The following is a 20,042-nucleotide window of genomic DNA, read 5'->3' as shown; positions in this document are numbered from 1 at the left end:
AGCAGGAGAGGGCATTCCAGAAGGAAAGTGAAATGTGATCAAAGGCACAGAAGTCGGGGCGGACATCCCTTTACTCAGAGCGAGGAAGCATGGAATGCAAAATTTCGCTCATCGTCAAACATTTTTATCTATTAGGAACCAACGCGTTCACAGATTTTACCTCCAGTAAGTGGAGGTCAACCGAGGTTGCCAGATTGGATTCTGGTAGCAGCGGCATTTGTTAGACAGTCATTTAGGTTGAGTTTGTACTTTTATATGCAATCTCAAAACCTTGAGCTTCTAGGTATCTTTTCCAATTCCATGAATTTGGACAATGAAGGTAAAAGAAATCACCCTTCGCTGCACCTTTCGTATTTCCTTGGCCTGCAAATGAAGCAGTCCTGACACTGGGATGTGTGTACAAGAAACCCGGGAATATTTTAGTTGTCACTTATTCACATGCTTTTTAACTTTTTTTTTTTTGTAAGGAAACAAAACACTCAGCCCACTGCCTTGGGCCCCGAGGAAGCTAACATCTGTTCTAGCAACCATAGTGACGGCAAAGGAATGCTAGTTACATATGCTCGAGGCACTGATGACTCTGGTTCTAGGGGGATCGACATCAAATCACTGATCTTTGAATTTCCTAATGAATAGGTGAGAAGCGGGTTGCTTTGCAAAAGGAAAGAAGGGGCTTTGTCAGTCTGTAGGAAGCAGAAGGAAGAGCTTGCTGGCCTTTTGGGAGTGCAAACAGTATAAATCACGTCAGTCCCCAGAAATGTCCTGATCAGAAGACACACATGAGGACGCCGGGGAGGCCTGTGATTTGGTGGAATGTGACCATAAATTGTCAACGAGGACAATATGGCCTGGGTTTGGCTGCTGTCTCCTCCGGTTCTGTGTGATAGCCCAGTCCACGGATTTTGCCAATTTTCAATCATTTAAGGAGTTGGCAATTATTTCAATGTTGGAGAAAGGAGATCCTTTCAGGCTCTCTCTTCTTTTTGGCCCTATTTCCCAAACTGTTAATCAATCCTTCCTTTGCTCCTCCTTTTCTACTCCTGCAGCTCCTTCTCCCCACCTCCTCCCCCTGGTTTCTTCCTCTACCTCTCCTTTCTTTCCTGGCCCCCCACCCCCATCTTTCCCCCTGTCCTCTCCACTCATCACACTTTTTGGACCCTCTTTAAATTGTGCACTTCTTCCTGCAATTGTGTCTCTTACAACTGGATTCACTAATCCAGAACGCTCAACCCAAAAGACTCAAACATTCAGAAGAGCCCCAACGACCTAGGCGTGGGCATGAATGGACACACTGGTCATTCACTAGAGGTTGTGTACTTAGGGCATACACTTTCTCCCAAGTTCTTATTCAGAGACTAGGAATTCTTATTTTATATACAAATTACAGAAGTGTGGTTGTCTGGTATCTGATATCTTCAACTGTCAGATTAGAAGGGGGACACCTAGAAGAGAAGACACATGTAATACCAAGAAAGGAGAGGCCAGAAAAAGCAGAACCGTAAATGTCAAAAACCATAGCGTCTGGAAGGGCGAACAGCCTCAGCAATCGAGGGCTTCGTAGTGACCTAGCAAAGTTTAGCTCAAGATGAGACGGTGGAGAGTAACGGGGAAACACTGTACAGTGTTTGATAACATTCGTTTTTGTACAAAGGCTTCCACGGGAAGAAAGACCTCGGTGTAGGTGAGGGACGAGCTCAGTCAGCATGAATTTTCTAGGTTCTTTTGGTTGATGATGTCCCTCCAGCACAGCCCCAACCCGTGACAGCAGTGAGTGTGGCCCGTCGCCCATCCACGGATAATACAGTTCCTTGGACACACACCTATTTTTCTTTTTCATCTCCCCTGCCCCCAACTAATAGTTTTCTTTGTTACTTCTCTGTTTATCTTGTTTTCTATTCTGTTTGTTACTTTCATACTTGTGTTCTTCTATATTTTTTTGGGGGGTGTACTCCGTTGTTCTCTAATGTCTTGGGTTCAATGCTTGGCTAACTGGCTTACCACTTCCTTCTTTTCTAGTATAAACACTTAAGGCTACAGATTTTCCTCTAAGAACGACTTCAGCTGCATTCATAAGTTTTGTCATGTGGCATCTTCATAATTGACTAGTTTTAAGTATTTCCTAATTTCCATTATGACTTTGCTTTGACTTATAAGAGATTTAGATGTCTGTTTGATATTTCCGAAAACGTGAGCTTTTCCTAACTATGCAATAGCACCACTGGTTATATCATGAAGTTGGCCATATTGTGGTTGGTCATCAGCTCCTACCCCCTTCTCTATGTTTCATTCTTCAAAGGAGAGAGGCTAGAGTTCTCTTTTTCCACGATGGATGGGGTGGACGGTGAGAGGAGGTGACTGGTCAGTTTTGTTCAGCATATGTTTCTTCTACTTTTGGCACAGTACAGACTGATGGGAAATATCTCACTGAACCTAAGACGCATCCTTGTAGGATAATTGATTATTTGAGGAGCCATTAGGGAAAACTATGGCCAATTAAATGATGATATATAACTGGTGATCTGGAACATCCCAATTTCAGAGATGTTAAAATGTGCATAAAGTGTGTCTTAGAATTTATGAAATAATGGTATTTTTTTCAGTAATCTTATAACTGCATAACCTCTATTTTATGCAACCAAAGAACTTTGGACCCTTCCTAGAACATTTTTCTGTAGCCTCATTGTGTGTCCACTAGATCATGCTTAATTGCAGTATTCAAATTATTTATATTTTATTAATTTTCCTTGGGCTGCTTAATCTATTAACTACTGAAAGAATTGCATTTATATCTCTTGTGGTGGTAGATCTATCAGTTTCTCTTTATAATTCTGTCAATATTTGTTTCATATATGCTAAGGATATATCATTAAGTTCAGACTAGAATCAGTTCCTTTTAACATTATGTAATGATCCTTTTAATACCAATAATTTTTTTTGCCATAAAAGTTTTTTTTTTAATTTTTATTTATTTATGATAGGCACACAGTGAGAGAGAGAGAGGCAGAGACACAGGCAGGGGGAGAAACAGGCTCCATGCACCGGGAGCCCGACGTGGGATTCGATCCCGGGTCTCCAGGATGGCGCCCTGGGCCAAAGGCAGGCGCTAAACCGCTGCACCACCCAGGGATCCCCAAAAGTTTGTTTTATCTAATATTGATATAGCTATGCTAGCTTTCTGTTGGTATTTTCCTGATAGAACTTTTCTCATTCCTTGATTTTCATCTTTATTGATGAATAAAGATTCATCATTTTATTGAATGCATTTTTTATTGTAAACAGCATACAGTGTGATATTTTTTAAATGCCATTTGTCTCTGTTCTTTAACTGCTGGGTTTGGTCCTTTATACTTATCTTGGTTATGGATTATTTGGATTTAACTTTTATTTCTAAAAATAAATATTGCCATCTTATATGTGTTTACCGCAGTTTCTTAAGAGCATAGATTCAGAAAATTTTTTTTCTTATTTATTCTTAAAACAAGGAGATTTCAAACTTAAGGCAAACATTCTTTAAAATACTTTGAGATAAAAATATTGAAAGTCAATTGCTCAAACATCCAAGAAAAACAAATCAGCTCAGATCCTCCAAAATATATTTGAAAGAAAAGATATTTTTATGCATACAAGGGTTACCAAAACAGAGATGTTGGCAAACTATTTTTCTTTCAGTTCATAAACAACATTTGATATCTGAATTCTGCATTCTGATATTCCTGTGGTCTTTTGCCCTTTCTGATGATAGTATGAGAAACCACAGGTCATCTTGTTAACATAATAATAATAAAAAATACTAGATATTGTGTAAAAGACCTTGAATTGTGTATGGCTTTACTGAGACTAGTAAGGAGATGAGAATGATTTATGACTAGTGTATCAATTGTTTGTAAATTAGAAGGCTTGTTTTGAGGTCACTTGAAACAAATTGTTCTCAGAAGGAGCTCAGAAGGAGCACACTTTGGTCTGAAGTATGATCTCTTTCGTATTAGGTGGAGGTTGGCCAATTTGAATTACGCTAAGACAAACCATCTCCAGTGTCACCAACAAGAGGATCTCACATTTATTTTCAGAATATAAGAGCCACACTCAGTTATGCTGCATAGGACTGATAATGTTCACCTCACTCCTTCACCAGCTTACTTTTAGTTTTAGAAATTACAGACTCTTAGCGTCGGAAGGAGTCTGATGTGCGTGCAAATGGCAATTCTGTCAACTTGTCAAGTGGCCTGTGCTTGAATACTGCCCAACAGGGAGCTCGCTGCCCCCTGAAGCAGCCAATTACGTAGACCATTTAAAAAAACTAAGCCACAAACTGGTAGCCTATTCTATGCCTTGGATCTATGTAATAAAAGCAGACACTCCGGTCTCAGGACAGCCCTCCAGATACTAAAAACAGCCAAGTCTTCCTTTGTCTCCAAGCCAAAGAGTTCCAATTCCATAGAATATTCTACATAACCTTCCATGTTTGGCAAGACTTTTCACCCATTGTTTCTCTAGGCTCTCCCTGGAAGCGTCCTGGTATGTCCTACAACACTCAAATGAGATTTGACCTCCACCAAGTTCAGAGGTTCTGTCCCTGGAGTCATAGATATGATACTTCTGTTAATTCAGAAGCCAGAGCCTCTTTGGAAACCACGGCACTGTGCTGATCCCTACAGAGCTTACGACATCAGGGTAAGGAAGCCAACTCCAGGTACCTACTGTGTACCGGGCCAGCTATTTAAGGACCAGGGTTTCAGTCACCACACTGATCTGATCCCAGAGCCCATGTTTATTCCCACTTTTCTTCTCCAACTAATCTTTCCTCTGTGTTTTAAGCCACCTTTCTTTCTTTCTTTCTTAAAGATTTCATTTATTCCTGAGAGACACAGAGAGAGGCAGAGACACAAGCAGAGGGAGAAGCGGGCTCCCTGCAGGGAGCCCGACTCAATCCTGGGACCCCGGGGTCACGCCTTGACCCAAGGCAGACACTCAACCACTGAGCCACTCAGGTGTCCCCTAAGCCACATCTTTCAAAGGACATATTACCTATAATTGCAGCAATAATAAAGTAAAGGCCATCCTCTTCCAGGGCTGAGTATGAAATGCTAATTCACTTGTAGCTCCGGGGCTGTGGGTTGGCCACTTTCCGTGCAGATAGCGTCAAAGTAACCTGGAGCCTATTTCCTTTCCAAATGAACAAAACTATAAATCATTGGCATCCAAATTAATACTATTTTGTTAATATACTTGGAACATACAGACGATAGATGGATCTTCCTAAACTAATGCCTTGTTTTTTTTTTTTTTTTTTTAATGATTTCCTTCTGGCTGCCATTCAAACTCTCTTCAAGGTCATCGGCCTCCTATTTGCCCTCCAATCCAGCCTCGCCCGACTCTTCCAGGCTACGTGAAGAGACGGTAGCGAAATGAACAAGGAGAGAGGCGGGTGTGGGAGCGAACTGGACAGGAAGTGGAATAGTGGTAGGATGAAGAGACCTATCGGGTAAAGTCCCAGTGTGGGCCCTGGGCCCGCCCTCCTCGACTGGGCGTTTGGAAAGGACTTGTCTTCTCTAGGGGCCATTTCTTAGAATTGAAAAAATGGTTTGGGGAGGGCCTTGTTGGGAAAAGGACACTCATGGGATAGAGGTTTGGGGCTGAGTAAATCATGAGCTGCCTACTTGTTCTCCCTGAATTTCCAGAATGATTTGTCCAGCTCCCTCTCACAAGAATGGGGGGAACACCTTTTTGGGTAACTGGGACATAATCCACTAGGTCCAGTAAGTGGACACTCCTCAAGTGCGTAGGGCTTGCGTCAGGTGACCTACCCCAAGGCCTGCGTGGAGGTTTGTGAGTCTTTGGGGCAGATGCAGGAACTTCTGGGTGCCCGTGCAATAGCTGCCTTTTGTACCCCAAAGTGTAAAACATATACCTCTTGGGTGTACATTCTGTCCTGGCACCTATGATGTGGGTACCAGAGGGCATGGACTGGCTGTTCATCTTTGAGTCCTCAACATTTCGCCTACAGTACTATTTTAATACACACGGATTCTGATATTTGGCCCCATTTGCCATCAACAGCCTCCTTCCCACACACCTTTCCTTCCTGGAGGGACGCGTGTGCTTATAGCTGTTGGTATGAAGTACCTCCCCCAGAGACAGCTGCCCATTTTGATTTAGGCAAAATCTATTTCTTTTCTTGGAAAAGAAATAGAAGGAAAAAAAGTCTTCTCTGATTTCTACTTTATTTCTGAAGAGTATGCAATAATTTTTTATGATGCTGGAAGGCGAGGTTGCCACTCAGCCCAGGCTTCCGGACCCATTCCCTACCAGGCTGGCGAAACTCCAGCAACTCTGGCAAGGGCAGCCTTGCCACCTGTCTGCTTACCTGGACAGCCACAGGCCCACGGAGCCGGGCTGCGTTTGTATCTTCCCGGGTCACTTCAAAGAAACTGGTGACCCAACTGAACTGATTTCCAAAGTGAACCGGGGAAGGTGCCTGGGGCAGACCCCTGAAGACGGTCCTGGGAGGCGGTCCCTGCCCGCTCTCGGCAGCCTCCCACAGGTAAAGCACCGCAGCCCCCACCTGCGAGTGCCAGCACGGCCCCCCCGGAGCCAGCCTGACCAGCGCACCCTCAGCATCGGGCCTGGGCGGGCGGCCACAGGCCACAGGCCACGCCCATGCCCCCCAACTCACGACTTTCCTACAGTTCCTTAGATTCTCTTTGTCCCCCCCCGAAGGTAGAAGGCATTTATTTCTTGAATGAGGAAAGATCGGAGGTTAACGTGGACACCGCATCACGTATGCTGTTTAAATTAAATACGAAACTCCAAACTATGGCAGATATGGGAAGGCCTGTCCAGCTGGTCCCAGCTGCTGTGTCTCCGACTGGTCTCCTGACACCCCGCGCCTACCAACCACAGCCTCAGTGCCCAGAACACGCCGTGACCCACGCCAGGGCGCAGCAAACGCCCGCTCTTTCTCTCTTCCTGAGGCCACTTACCATCTCTTCCGTCCTCGGCTTCCCCCGGACACTCCACTTCCTACTCTCACAAGGCATTGCTCAGTTCTCTATTAAAGAACTTACCACATCACATTGCCATTCCTTCCAGACTCGTCTGTTTCCCACGTCTTACACCTCCGTGCTTTGGGGGCTTGGCAGATACTGCAGTTACCTGGATTCTGCGTGAGTCTCTGTGGTTCTGCCCCCCTTGCGGCCTGGCACTGCCGACCTTCAGCGGGCTGGCGGCCTGCCCTGAATCCTGATCCAGCTGCGTGGGGGATTTCTAGGTTCCTTCTCCAGGTCTGCACCCCTGCCAAGAGTGGAGCTGATGCTGTTCTGAGGAGGTCTTTGACTATTGCCCTGTCTGGGATCACCGGTTGTGGCTTCTCGGCTGGCAGATTTGTCCCCCTTAAATCACGCACAGGCTCCCCGTGCTCCTTGGATGCATACACTGGGTTGCTGGCCATTCTCTCTGGAGGACTACCTTGCAGCCAGCTCAGTGGCCCCTGTTCTAATCCTGCTGTATTCCGGTTCCCTTTCTTTCCCACCAGCAGGTGCCATCATGATCTCAGTATGAGCCAACTGAGGCCACTCATTCATTCATTCATTCAAGTACCAGCTATCTGCTGGGTACCGCGTAGGCATTGCGCCAGGGGCTGGCTTCAGTGGCGAACAAGACACAGTCTCTGTTCTTTCCTCGAGAAGCACAATGCACTACGCAGTGTGTGGGAGACAATTATTTCCAGTATCTGTGTCATTGTTTTCTTCAAGTCGCCAATGGTTCCCAACTGATAACCTATTCCTGTGTGGCACCCGGAGGCCCCTCTTGGGTGAGACATCGGGAGACACACAGCGTTAAGAACAACACTGATGCTGCCTGGGCTCTCTCTTCCTGGAGCAGGGGGCAGCAAGTCTCTGGCTCACTAGGCCTTCGGAGAGAGGCAGAAACAAAGGCAAGACCTGGAACACGGCAAAGGGGCACCTGGAGAGAAAGTTTTACAGTCTTTGCCTGGCAACACGAAAGGGAGAAGATCCCCACAGTGGTCACATTGGGCTACAATTATTTTTGGTGAATTCCCATTTTTATACCAGGAAATACTGTCCAAAAGAAGGAACATAAAAGGAAGGGTCTGATTTTAAAATCTTGGGATTCTTAAATGAATGAGATTGGGAGTGAATCAAGAGAATAAATCCTTTTTCTTAAACTTTAATAGTTTTTTTTTTTTTAAACTTTGGAGGACAATTAGTATTAGGTAAGGATAATGGGAAGAGTCCTGTGTTTAAGATTTACCTAGCAAAGCTTATTAAAATGCAGACTCCTGGGACGCCTGGGGGGCTCAGCGGCTGAGCATCTGCCTTGGCCCAGGTGAGACCCCGGGGTCCCGGGATTGAGTCCCACATTGGGATCCCTGCATGGAGCCTGCTTCTCCCTCTGCCAGTGTCTCTGCCTCTCCTCTGTGTCTCTCATGAATTAAATAAATAAAATCTTAAAAAAAAATGCAGACTCCTGAGATCCCTTCCAGAAATTCTGTTTCTTTAAAGTTTCTCCAACTCGGTATGATTGCCATTTTGGGCTAGATAATTCTTTGTCGTGGATAGGGGCTCTCCTGTGCATTGTTGGTGTCTGTCTCTCTCTCTTTCAAATAAACACCAGCAGAAAAATACCACTAGTTTCAGAAAAGAACGGTCTGAATTCATGAACGTCTGAAGGATAAAATGGTTAAAAAAAAGCCCTTGGGAAATCAGTTAACACCTTGTTCAATCCCCAAACCACAGTGAGTTGGGGCTACTTGGGGGGCCCCTGGGAGATCCAGTCTGCTGCGAACTCCCCTCCTGAAGCTGCATCTCTCTTCTGCATGAAACGGTAGCTTCTCTGATAAAATGCCTCCAGACCACGCTCAGCATGATAGAAAAATTTAAATAATAATAGGAATTGGGATGTAGTAATAATGCATAAAATTTAGTAGACACTTATTTTAACTCATTCTTTGAAATAGTCTAAGGATTCTCCTTATGTTACTGTTTACTTGATTCACCTACTGAGAAGATCTTTTTTTGGAAAATTCCAAAGAAACTGCAGCCCGATCCTATTCGACTTACCAACCCGGTCCAATTTACTGGTGTTTCCCTTAGTTATCCTGCAGGCAACATCTTCAAAGTGTTCCCCAGCCTCGTCCTGGTTGTAAATACAAGCTTATCATGGACTCAAAAGGAATCATGGCCCTTAATCAGGGAGACCTCGCCTGTTTATATTCTACAGGGAAGGAGCAGCAGATCTTTTAATGAGACGGGCCATTGGACCTTTACTTGGCAAGGAAGAGGAATGTCGATAGACTGGTAAAAGCTGTCACTCTTTGATAGCCCACCAGGTACCATAGCCCCTTATATACTTTACCTTTAACCTGTGCAACAACCGTGCAAGACAGGCTAGGAGACAGGCTCAGGTAAACGTGCCCAAGGTCACCCTACAACCTGGAGGGGCTAAAATCCAAAATTAGGACTTTGACTTAATACCCTGTATTCTTAATTCCTCCATTGTGCTACAAGGACAAAGCTGTTGTTCTGGTTTTGATGCCTCGGAGCTGAGTCTGTTGCATTTTAAATTTCACTCAAAAACAACTTCTTTGAACAGTGACTTAACATGGGTCTCTTACATTTGCTCAACCTTGCTGCCACTTGTAGCCAGGCTGTTTTTCATAGAAAGTAGTAGGGGGAAAGACAGTATTCTCCTCTGATTCAGTATTGATTTTAGAACCTTACGTCAAACTTTAGGTCTCTTTCCTTTTTTTTTTCAAAGATGGTGATTCTCTAAGACGTGGGAAACCAGTGCAAATCGAATCCTAATAGTAGTTAATGGGGCGGGGGGCATCAGCTGGGTCTCGTTGTTACATACTGGGTGATCGAGGGCACGGGGTGTGCATCTTAGGAGAGTAGTTGCCAGCCTGAAAAATGGCCCCAAATTAGAAGGCACCAGAAACTGATACAAAATGAGAGGAAAAGAGAGAAAGAGTCATAGTTCCCAGGAGGGACCATGAACTAACTGTGCTCGCAGGCATATCGAGTCCTTCCTCAGGTGGATTTCTCCTTAGGGGACAGCCTTTTCTCCCCCTCTTCACCTGAAATTACCATTTTTCAAATCACCACCTGGATTGTCTCCTCCATGAAGCCCTCTTGTCCCTTCCTCAATTCAATCCTCCTTCCCTACTCTGAAATCCTATAGCATTTACACCTCATTCACACAGCCTTGTTCTTTCTTTATGTTTTTTTCTCTTTATTTACCTATTCCTTCGTATGTCTCCTGAGCTCCTTTCTCCAAGTGGATCTTAAGCTCCTTAAGGGTAACAACTTTGTAAAATGCAAGTGGAACACCCATGACACAGTAGGAGTTCAACAAGCACTTGTTGAATGATTCTCTGATCTGTATACGCTTTGGTGGGGAGATCATAAAATTTGAAGGCATTTATCGAAAAGGAGACCATCTTTCCTGAAAAATTCTTTCAGGTGCTCACATCTGCTTGCTTTGCTTTCAAAAAGACAAACGTCTTTTAAGTACTTCTCCCCAGGCAGCACCATAGTCGTGATGCCCGCCCACCCCCCGCCCCCCAATGCCGGATGCTGGGGAAGAAAAGGGAGGCCCCTTGAGACTATAGAGATGAGCTGCGTTTACTTACGCTGGTGAAAGAGGACTTTGGATGTTTGACCATTTTCTAGAGCCCTGGAGCTCAGCAAAGTTTACCATTTGTATAGGAATCTTTTAGCTCTTGGATGGAAAAAACTCTTTTCCTGTAAAACTTCATGGAATTTCTGCTCCTGGCAGGGGCAACCGTTATTCATTGTGGATCTTGAAAACTATGACACGGTTGTCCAAATGGGCACCAAATAAAGCGAGAAAAGAAAAGTCTCAACTACATATTTTAAAATGATTTTTGGTTCCAGGTGATGGACGGGGCAGGCTGTGACTGGCACCGACGAGCCTAACCCTTTACTCAGACTCAGGGGATCTCTTCTGATCTAAAAACCTTGTCCTTCAAAAACAGCTGCCGAAGGAACAAACGCAAGTCCAAGACCTTACTTCATATTCTGGATGACCACAGGTTCCACCTGCGTCTCTATTTTGTCCAGTGACGGCTTCAATCTTTTAAATTTGAGGTTCTCTCTAAGGTCCTGCTGGGGATTGGGGTTTTATGCTTGACTATAGCTCTTTTTTTTTCTCTAGATGATTTTGATCATCTCGTCTGCCTCCTTCCAGTCACCTGGGCTTGGCTGAGTGACAGGCATGTTCCCCTTAGGGATCCGATCGGCCTTATCTCAGCACAGTCCTTTTATTATAACGGGCCTCTGAAGCGGGAGCCAACTCTCTGGAAAGAATTTCCAATTAGTTGAATAAATTTCGACTAAGCTTCGACTAGAATAGCCGCTAACATTTAATAAGCACTCGCCCCCCTACCAGGTCGTCTACCAAGCACCTACAGCACTCCCTGGATGTTCACAACGCAGCCAAGAGAGATGAAGTATTGTTATTCTAATTCTGTAGATTAGGAAATTGATGCACGAAGGGGCTAAATGTGTGGGTCAAGGTCAAGGGCACATGATAAGTTGACAACAAAACTGACCTCTGACTTTCCCCCTCGACCCCAGTCCGGCTCCTTCAGTCTTCCCTCTGTCCCTTGAGGGAACCCCATTCTTCCAAGTACTTAGGCCAAAGCCCATGGGACCCTTCTGCACCCTGCTCCCCTCCAGCCCAGCATCCAGCGCTTTGGGAAATCCAACTGCTTGGCCGTCACGATATAGCCAACTCTGACTGCTCCTCTCGTCTCTCCATTGCTCCCTGCTGAGTCAAGCCATCATCATCGTTGGCCTGAAATATTGCCATTACCCTCCTAACCAGTCACAGTCCTTCCATCTCTGTCTTCCCACGGGCTGTTCCAGCAGCCACAGTGATCTTTCAGATCTAAGTCGGCTCATGTTGCTCCTCTGTGCAAAAGCCAAAGTTCTCACAAGGCCCTCCACTCTCCATCCCCATGACCTCACCGTCTCCTGCTCGCCTCTCTGGCTCTCTTCCAGTGACAGACCACCAGCCTTCCCGCTCTTCCTGGAACACACGGAGTGTCTGGTTTTGAGGTCTAAGCGCTGGGGCCCTCTGCTTGGTATGTCCTTCCCCCAGGAGCCTCACAGTTACCTTCACAAGTCTCTACTCACACGCCACCTTCTCAACGTATCTGTTTGCATCACACTCACCCGAGTCGTACCAAGTCCTTTTGCTCGGTTCCGTTTTTTTCCTGTAGCTTATATTACCTTTTAACACAGTGTGTGATTCATCTGTCGTGCTTGTCTGTTGTCGGCCTTCTCTCCCTCTGCCGCTCCCCGCCAGACAGACAGCTCTGTCTGTAGTGCTCTCTCGTGTAACCCAGGGGCCCAGGACCGTGCCTGGCACGTTGTAGGTGAGCAGTGGACATTTGTTGAATAAATTAAACGAACGGTCGTGGATCTCAGATCTTGGAGCGTTCATACTTTCGTTGTAGACATACGGCATTCTCGAGTGAAAGGGCAACGAGGGAGAAGATGTGTTCATCAAGGGTCAAGTGAGCAGGAGACTCAGTGATGAGCACTCAGGTAAGGAAGACGTAAGACATGAATGAATGCAGGTGGGAGTGAGCTGGAAAGATGCAGGGAACTTCGCTCTGAGCTCGTTTCACTCTTCGATGGGTCCGTAGGGACGTCCTTTCCTCTTGGCTTACAGGCCAGGACTTAAGCTGCAGTCTTAGTCCTGTAGCTGCCACACCACAGGCTGGGTCCTGAGACCTCTCCCTTCCCCCCACCCCGTGCCCCTGTGGCCTCAAGGGCACGGCTGTTTCTCTGCGGTACCATCAGACATAATGAGAAATACAGGCCCAAACTGCTGGATCACTCAGAAGCAGGGAGGAATCTGGGATGGAGTTGTTAGGTTTGGGGTATTTTAATCATTTCCTGCAGGTTGGCAAGTTCCAGAAGGGTCAATTTCTAAAGGAATCAGGCGGGGTACACTTAAAGAGACTTCACCGTTGCTCCAAAAGGTTTTCATATTTGGTCTCCAGATTTTGAGGTTTCCCTGAGGGGAGCCAGAGACGTGGACCTTTCTCGGTGGTGACACTTCTCTGGGACAACCCTACTTTCTTACTTCGGTCAAGGAAAACTTTTCCGTTGTCTGTACTTGTTGCCATGGCTTACACTGCTTTCAAGAAAACCTAATATAGGATGCTCCTAATATAGGATGAAAACCTGTGTGTGTGTGTGTGTGGGGGGCGGGTAATGGGGTGGGGGGTGGTGCAGAGGAGCAAGGGGAGAGGGAACGCTGTCCACCATGAGGCCGGACCTCACGCTCATTTACGAGAGGCTCGCTTTTATCTCGTCTGACCCCAGCGCACGCCCGCTATCTCTCGTCCACCTGTGACCCTGTTAGGGCTACAAGCCCCAATTACTGAGGGGCTCTCGCGATACGGCCTCCAAAGCTCAGCCAGGATGTGCCCACAGTATCCACCCAAGGTGACCATTGGCCCAAACACATGAGCCTTTAGAATGATCCGATGGGAAAAAAGCATTTGGCTATGACAAGTGAATGAACATTCAGGAAAGGTTACTTGGAACTGCCCACGTTAGGGCCCGAGGTCCCTCAGGCAAGCCCTGACGGTGGCCTCCTGACAGGCTGAGCTCTGAGATACAGCAGGACGGAGCAAGGACACTGGCCGGAGGGCTGTCCCCCCGCACCCTGGCCGCACATGAGAACCTCCCCAGGGGCCCCTGGAGCCACCCAAGCTAGGGCCACTCCCGGCTTTGCTTCCGTTGGGCTATAGCACAAGGCCTGGACATCATCATTTTTTAAAAGTCGTCCGGGTGATTTTATGTGTGACCAGAAATGAAAACCACCTAATTACGGATCCAGTGAGGGGGCGTCCGGGGCGCTGCTGGGTTTCCATCTGCTCCCGCCTCACGGGCCCTGCGGCACAGCACCCTCACCCCCACCCTGCTTCCCCCTGGATGGTTTCCACAGTCCCTTAAACAAGCTTCGGTTTCCCCCATTCTAAATCCCCCTTACACTCCATGCCGCTCTCCAGTCACTGGCCTTCCCTAACGGGAAGAGCTCCCTAAGCCGGGCTTTCCGCGCGCCCTCCGCGTCCTTCTGCACGTGTGTCCCGGAGCCAGTCCGTGCAGATGTCCCCCCTCCCGCTGCACAGATGCTGGCCCGGTCCCACTGCCACCCGGACGTGCCGGCGCGCTCAGGCCTCACCCTCGGTCACGGAAATGGGGACGTGGAGGAGGCCAACACGGGGACCCTGGACACCCTCTGCCATCAGCCCCGGGCCCAGGCCCCACCGGCCCCGCTGGCCCCACCGAGCTGGAGTCAGAGCCCGGTGACCAGGGCGCAGAACCAGAAACTTCCGCGGAAAGGAGCGGCCGGGGACGCCTCCCGGGAAGGGAAGGCGATGACTTACACAGCGCGTGGTGGTGATGATGACGGAGCTGGAGATGAAGGACAGGCCGTCGTTCATGCTGACCTGAAGCGCGGCTTTCCTGCAAGGACAAGGGGCCGGGGGCTCAGCGGGGTGCGGGGGGCCCACAGCTGGGCCCCGCTCCCGCCCACGGTTGGGCTGCCCGCACGCCGGGGTCCTACAGAGGAGCTGGAGCCCCCCGAGCCCCCCGAGCCGCCCCCGGTCGCCAGCTGGGCCACGCACTGAGCCCTTCGCACAGGCCGCCAAGGCCGCCCGGTCAGCAGGAGACGGTCTCCCAGGACGCGGCTGGAGCCCCCGCGTGAACCCGGCAAGCTCGTGTGGGTGGGGGGCCCGGGGGAACCGGCAGCGGCCTCCCGCCCTCCCGCTCTGAGCCTCTGGGGCCTGAGCCCACGCGGCGCCTGCGTTTGTGGGATCGACGGGCTCGAAGGCCGGTGGTGGGCACCCAGAGGGCGGAAGATGGAAAGTGAAGTTGGATGAACGGGTTTGGCGTCTTCTTCCTGAGAGCCACGGGTCCCTCAGCCCGTTGCCGCCTGGCTTACAGGGAGGCCAGCTGTGTTCTCCGACAACACCCCACAGCCCCCCAGGCCCAGCGGAGGAAGGGGCGCCGGGCCTGGCCTCAGACCAGCTCTGCACCCGGCGAGCCCCTCCGCTTGGCCTCCTTTCTGAGCCCCCTGGTCTCCGAGGAGGGGGTCGCCCAGGGCAGCTGCCATTGCGGGGCCTGCGGGAGGGCGAGCTCTACACGGGTGGTCTGACCGAGTGACACAGACCTGGGCTCGAAACTCGGCGCTTCGCCTCCTGTGGTGTGGCCCTGGGCAGGCTACTCGGGCTCTCGGGCCACAGCCTGCACACCCGTAACCCTGGTCCTTGGGGAACCTGGGAGGATAAAGCGAGCTTCCCCTTGTAAGACATCTGACCCGGTGCCTCGCTCGCCCTAAGCACGGGCACATCACGACCCGAGCGCCCTAGGCCACGGCTGCCCGGAGACCCTTCCCCTCCGCCTCCCGTGTCCTCCCCGACCGTGAGGGGCACGTGCCGGTGGGAACTTACATGCCAACTTCTTTTAAGATAGGTGCCGGGCACAGCAGGTACGTGTCTTCCACGGTGAAGGGCTTCTCATCTGCAAAAAGGAAGTCGCCGGGTTAACAAGAGTGAAGCGGCCTTGCAATGTCACGTTCAGTGACCGCGAGACACCATCTGCGTCCCGGGAGACACCAGAAAAGCAGCGACTCTGCAACAGGCGCTAGCCTTGAGCCATAAAATCCACTCGAGTGAACGAATTTAGGGCCTCCTGCTAGGATGCTGGTCCCCGACCTTGAACGTCCAGTTGAGTTAATCAGGAAACAAACAGACTGAGCTCTCACCGTAGACCAGGCGTAACTGAGGGGACTCCAGAGGACGTTAGCCTGGTCCCCGCGGAGCGTCAGGTCTGAGCCTCGCTTGAGAGAGAAGCCGTATTCACGGAGAAGGTTTGTCGACGCAGCATCATTTCTCACGGCCAAGACATGCAGCAAGCATTGGATGAGCGGGTAAAGAATGAGGAATGCACACGCACACGCACACGCGCATACACACATGCACCACGCTGTGCCTCTGAAACGGACATGATGCTACTCATCAATTATATCTCAATTTTTTTTTTTTTTTTTTGAAAAAGGAAAAGTTCGCGGACACGTACCAGGAGTGACTAAGCCAAAAATACCATTTGGCTTCAGAAAGCACAGGGCTCCCTTTAGGTGGGTGCCGGGGGAGGTGCCAGGGAACACAAGCCTTGAGGTGGGCTTCGGCAGAGAGACGGGAAGAGGCCCTGCCGGCGGGAGGGTGGGCGCGAGCAACGGCGGAGCAAGTGAGGCATATTCCGGGGGAGGAGGTGAGTAGGATTTGGGAGGGTCCGTATGGGAGCAGCTTTGGGCTGAGGCCTTTGGGTCAGAACTTAGGAACTTGGACACAGGTCCACGAGCTATAAAAGGAGCTCTCGAGGTTTTGGGGGAAAGAAACGAGAAGGGATGATTTTGGAAGCTGCAGCCGATGCAGCTGGGAGAGGTGGCTGGAGGCCGGGGAGGTGGGAAGCTCTTGCTCTCGTTCCGGGGAAAGCCTGAGTCGCTCTGAGCAGCTTGCACCTCCAGCGTCCTGAACACGACAATGTGTCCCAGGGGCTGGGCCCAGAAGCAGGGTGAGGAGGTCCCGCCGTGGTCAGTACACTCATCCTTTCCTGATGCGACCCGTCAGGGTGCGCGGGACCTGCAGGTGGCACGAAGGCGAGTGAAGGGAGGCCCGTTACCAAGCGGTGGACACACGCAAATGCCTGCCGGGGAGGCAGAAAGGAGCACGCGCACACATCGAAGGATGGTGTTGCACACGAGCATTCGTTACGAAACCCATGTCTCCAGTGACGATGGACTGTGGCTGACACTGAGCCCCGGGCCGAGGGGGGACGAGGACGCCTGGCGGCCTCCGTGCCTGGACCGAAGGAGCAGGGCCGCCTGGGCGGGGGTCAGAGGACACCCCCTCTAGAGTGCTAAGCACCGTGTCTCCGTGGAGGGAGGAGGCTCCTCCGAGGTCTCGGGAGATCTCCAAGAGGTGAAAAGTTAGGGAGGTTATTCCAAGTCATTCATTCCTTCCTTCATTCAACAAATCCTTTTTTTTTTTTTTTTTTAAGATTTTATCTATTTATTCATGAGAGACACGGAGAGAGAGGCAGAGACCCAGGCAGAGGGAGAAGCAGGCTCCTTGTGGGGAGCCCGATGCAGGACTCGATCCCGGGACCCCGGGGTCACGCCCTGGGCCGAAGGCGGATGCTCAACCGCTGAGCCAGCTGCGCGCCCCTCAACAAATCTTTATGACCTAGAGACACAGGCTTTGAGAAGAGAAACACGCTCTCTAGTTTCATGGATTTGGTAGCAGCTGCAGGGGAGTCACGTGCTTACTAAGCACTTTCATTTTTTATTAAAAAATACATTCTTTCGAATGCCCTCCACGTGTCGGGCCTTGTGCTAGGCCTTGCCGTGAGCAAAACAGAAGACAGCACCCCACGCAAGGAGCTGGCCTGCTGCAAACGACGCAAGTTGCTACTTAACTGTAGTTGTGGGAGCCCAAGGAAAGAGAAGGAAGGTCAGGAAATGCCTCCCCGAGGAAAGGCGATGTAGGCTGAGACCTGGGGTCAGGCGAAGAGGACGCAGAGGGGGGCGGGCGGCCCTGCCAGGATCCTGGGGCGGGAAGGAGCCCGCAGCTTTGGGGAGCTAAGGGAAGGCCAACGAGGTGCTGAATTTGCAGGAGACGGTGGCTCAAGATGAGGCTAGGAAAGCCAGCAGGACCAGACGACCAAGGCCTTGTGGGCCACGCTGGGAGCTTTGGGGATTTTTCCTAAGGGCGACGGGAGGTCCCTGCCGGGATGTAGAGTTAGCAGTTGCAGGTGATGGAGCGCTGCTGGGATGGGGGAGGTGCGCCGCATGAAGCCGAGGCTTTTGAGGACAGCAGCAGGCCACACGACGCCTGGACGGAGTGTGTCCTTCCCAGCGTGTGGTGACAATGATGCGGGGAGACCCACGTAGGACATGCGCTGCCTGTCGGTGCATCGTTGAAGCCACCCCGCGAGCAGGGCCACCACGGAAGGCTGCTGCTCCCTTGATTTTAAAGGCGGGGGGAGGGAGGGAGGGAGGTGAGGGACCGGGCCGTGTCACACAGGGGAGCCCGGCTGCCGCCCGTGGGGGGCCCAGGTGGCACCTCCTCCTCCAACAGCCTTGGGGGGCCCTGCGCCCACTGTCGAGGCGACAGGGAGGCTCGGGTGGCGGCAGGAGCCCGGGTGCACGGCAAGTCCGAGGCCAGGCCCGGACCGGGCTCTCCGGGATTCCGCCCGGCCCTCCACCGGCCCACCCTCCCGAGAGCGCGGCTGCCCACGAACTGCCCTTGCTGTCCCGGCCTCGGCCCAGCCGGCCGCCCGCGCCTCGTGGGACCCGGAGCGCAAGGCCCACGGAGCCTCGGGGGCCACAGGAGGCCCGGGCGTCCGGGCGGGGACAGTGCGCCGCGGCCACTCGAGGGCCCACGTGACCGTCCCTGCCCACGCGACCTCCGGGGCCCTGGTGCCAAAGCTGTCCCCGCTGTGTCTCCGCTGGAAAGGAGTGGGAGGACTGGCCTGGTTCCCCTCCAGTCCCCACGTGTTTCCTTCCCGCCCGTGAGACCCCGTATTTCGGGAGGCGAGCCTGCTGGGAGGACTGGGGACCTGGGGAGGCTGCAGCGCGGGCGCCACCCGGCCTCCCCCGGCCTCCCGGCCTCCGGGCCTCGGGCTGTGGGCCGCCCTGGGGAGCTGGCGCTCTCCGCTCCGGGGAGGATTGTTTGGTTTGGAGCCTGTTTTCACTTTACCACAAAAATGAGTGACTTTTTTTTTTTCTTTCTCTGTCTCTCCCTCTCTAAACAAAGGAGGGCCATTTGGTTTCCATAACGCAGATCATCTGACTCCTTCCTGGAACGTCCCCCTGGGAAGCAGGGCACAGAGCCTCCCCCGCGGCCCAGGGCCACCACCCGCTCCGAGGACGACTCCCAACTGGCCGCTGGCAGCCAGGTCGCCGCTCGTTAGCCCTCGAGTGCGCCGGGGGCCCGAGGCCGGTGCTTGGCCTGCTGGCTACGGGGGAGGAGGCTGCGGAGGCGCACGAGTGTGCCACCGGCAGCTAGGGGGATTTTTCGATGATCTGTAAATATAGATTTCCTCCCTTTTTACCCAAGATATTTCAGAATTGGGTGCATACACTGCACATGGCTTAATCGAAACAGCTGTCTACAAGAATCTGATAATCGAACAGAAGCTTGACCTACACCAGGATCTGGGGATCAGTGAGTGACATTACACCGAACTGCCAAACGCCCTAGGCCTGCGACCTAGGTACCCCCGAAGGTGGGGACAGAGGGCACAGAGAACCACACCACATCTGTACCCTCACATACGTCTGCATCCACACCCACATCTCAATCCCTCTCTCCGTATTTACACTGATTTTGTCTAAGGCGGGGGTGTCTGTAGATCCTTTTGCGTAAGGATCTATACCCAGGGTCTCATTCGACATCATCATTATTTATTATTCACCATTTGGGACACTGGCTCAGGGAGGTTAGTTGGTAGAGTTAGTGTGGCATCCCCGGTAAACGTCAGAGCTGAAATTAAAAAAATTCAGGTTTTGTTGAAATGATTTGCCCGGGGTGGACCCGGCTAGCTCTTTCACGGATGTGATTCAAACTATCTTACGTTAGATCAAACCAGTTAGCCATTTCACATGGTCATAATCCCACAGCTGATTTTTGCGACCCGTACAGCAGGAGCGGAGTCTTTCTGTGCGTGGCCACTTTGGAGGTGCAGATGCTCCACGGGCAGGGCTGGGGAACCATAAGCAGGTCTTCCGTGGGAGGGGACCAGGACCCGAAAGCTCCGGGGTAAGGTTCAGGCACCTTTTGAGACACAGCGATCTACTGTCATGAACCTGTGCACTCAGATAACGTACATTTGCAGGTTTTGACCTCAGGTCAATGTAACTCTTTTCAGCCTATTGGAGAAATTCTCAGAATTCTTTCCCGCAGTTGGTGACTATCT

General features: G+C 50.8%; 1 protein-coding gene and 1 long non-coding RNA gene across 3 annotated transcripts in view; one reads left to right on the top strand and one right to left on the bottom strand.

Moving 5' to 3' along the window:
- Positions 1-20,042, bottom strand: part of ANTXR1 (ANTXR cell adhesion molecule 1) — a 197,838-nt gene that overhangs the window by 83,335 nt on the left and 94,461 nt on the right. For both annotated transcript variants that reach the window (XM_025470233.3, XM_049115925.1), the window contains exons 11-12: positions 15,515-15,584; positions 14,450-14,528 (exon numbers count right to left, since the gene is read on the bottom strand). In XM_025470233.3, the coding sequence (XP_025326018.1) occupies positions 14,450-14,528; positions 15,515-15,584 (149 nt within the window). The remainder of the gene's footprint in view (positions 1-14,449; positions 14,529-15,514; positions 15,585-20,042) is intronic.
- On the top strand, positions 4,251-5,662 carry LOC125756014 (uncharacterized). Its single transcript, XR_007413847.1, has 2 exons — positions 4,251-4,671; positions 5,331-5,662. It is a non-coding gene; the product is annotated as an uncharacterized LOC125756014 (long non-coding RNA).

The sequence above is a fragment of the Canis lupus genome, chromosome 10 (genome assembly GCF_003254725.2).
Source record: "Canis lupus dingo isolate Sandy chromosome 10, ASM325472v2, whole genome shotgun sequence".
Taxonomy (NCBI): domain Eukaryota; kingdom Metazoa; phylum Chordata; class Mammalia; order Carnivora; family Canidae; genus Canis; species Canis lupus.
Note: the sequence above shows the minus strand (reverse complement) of the source record. Positions and strands in the feature narration are given on the sequence as shown.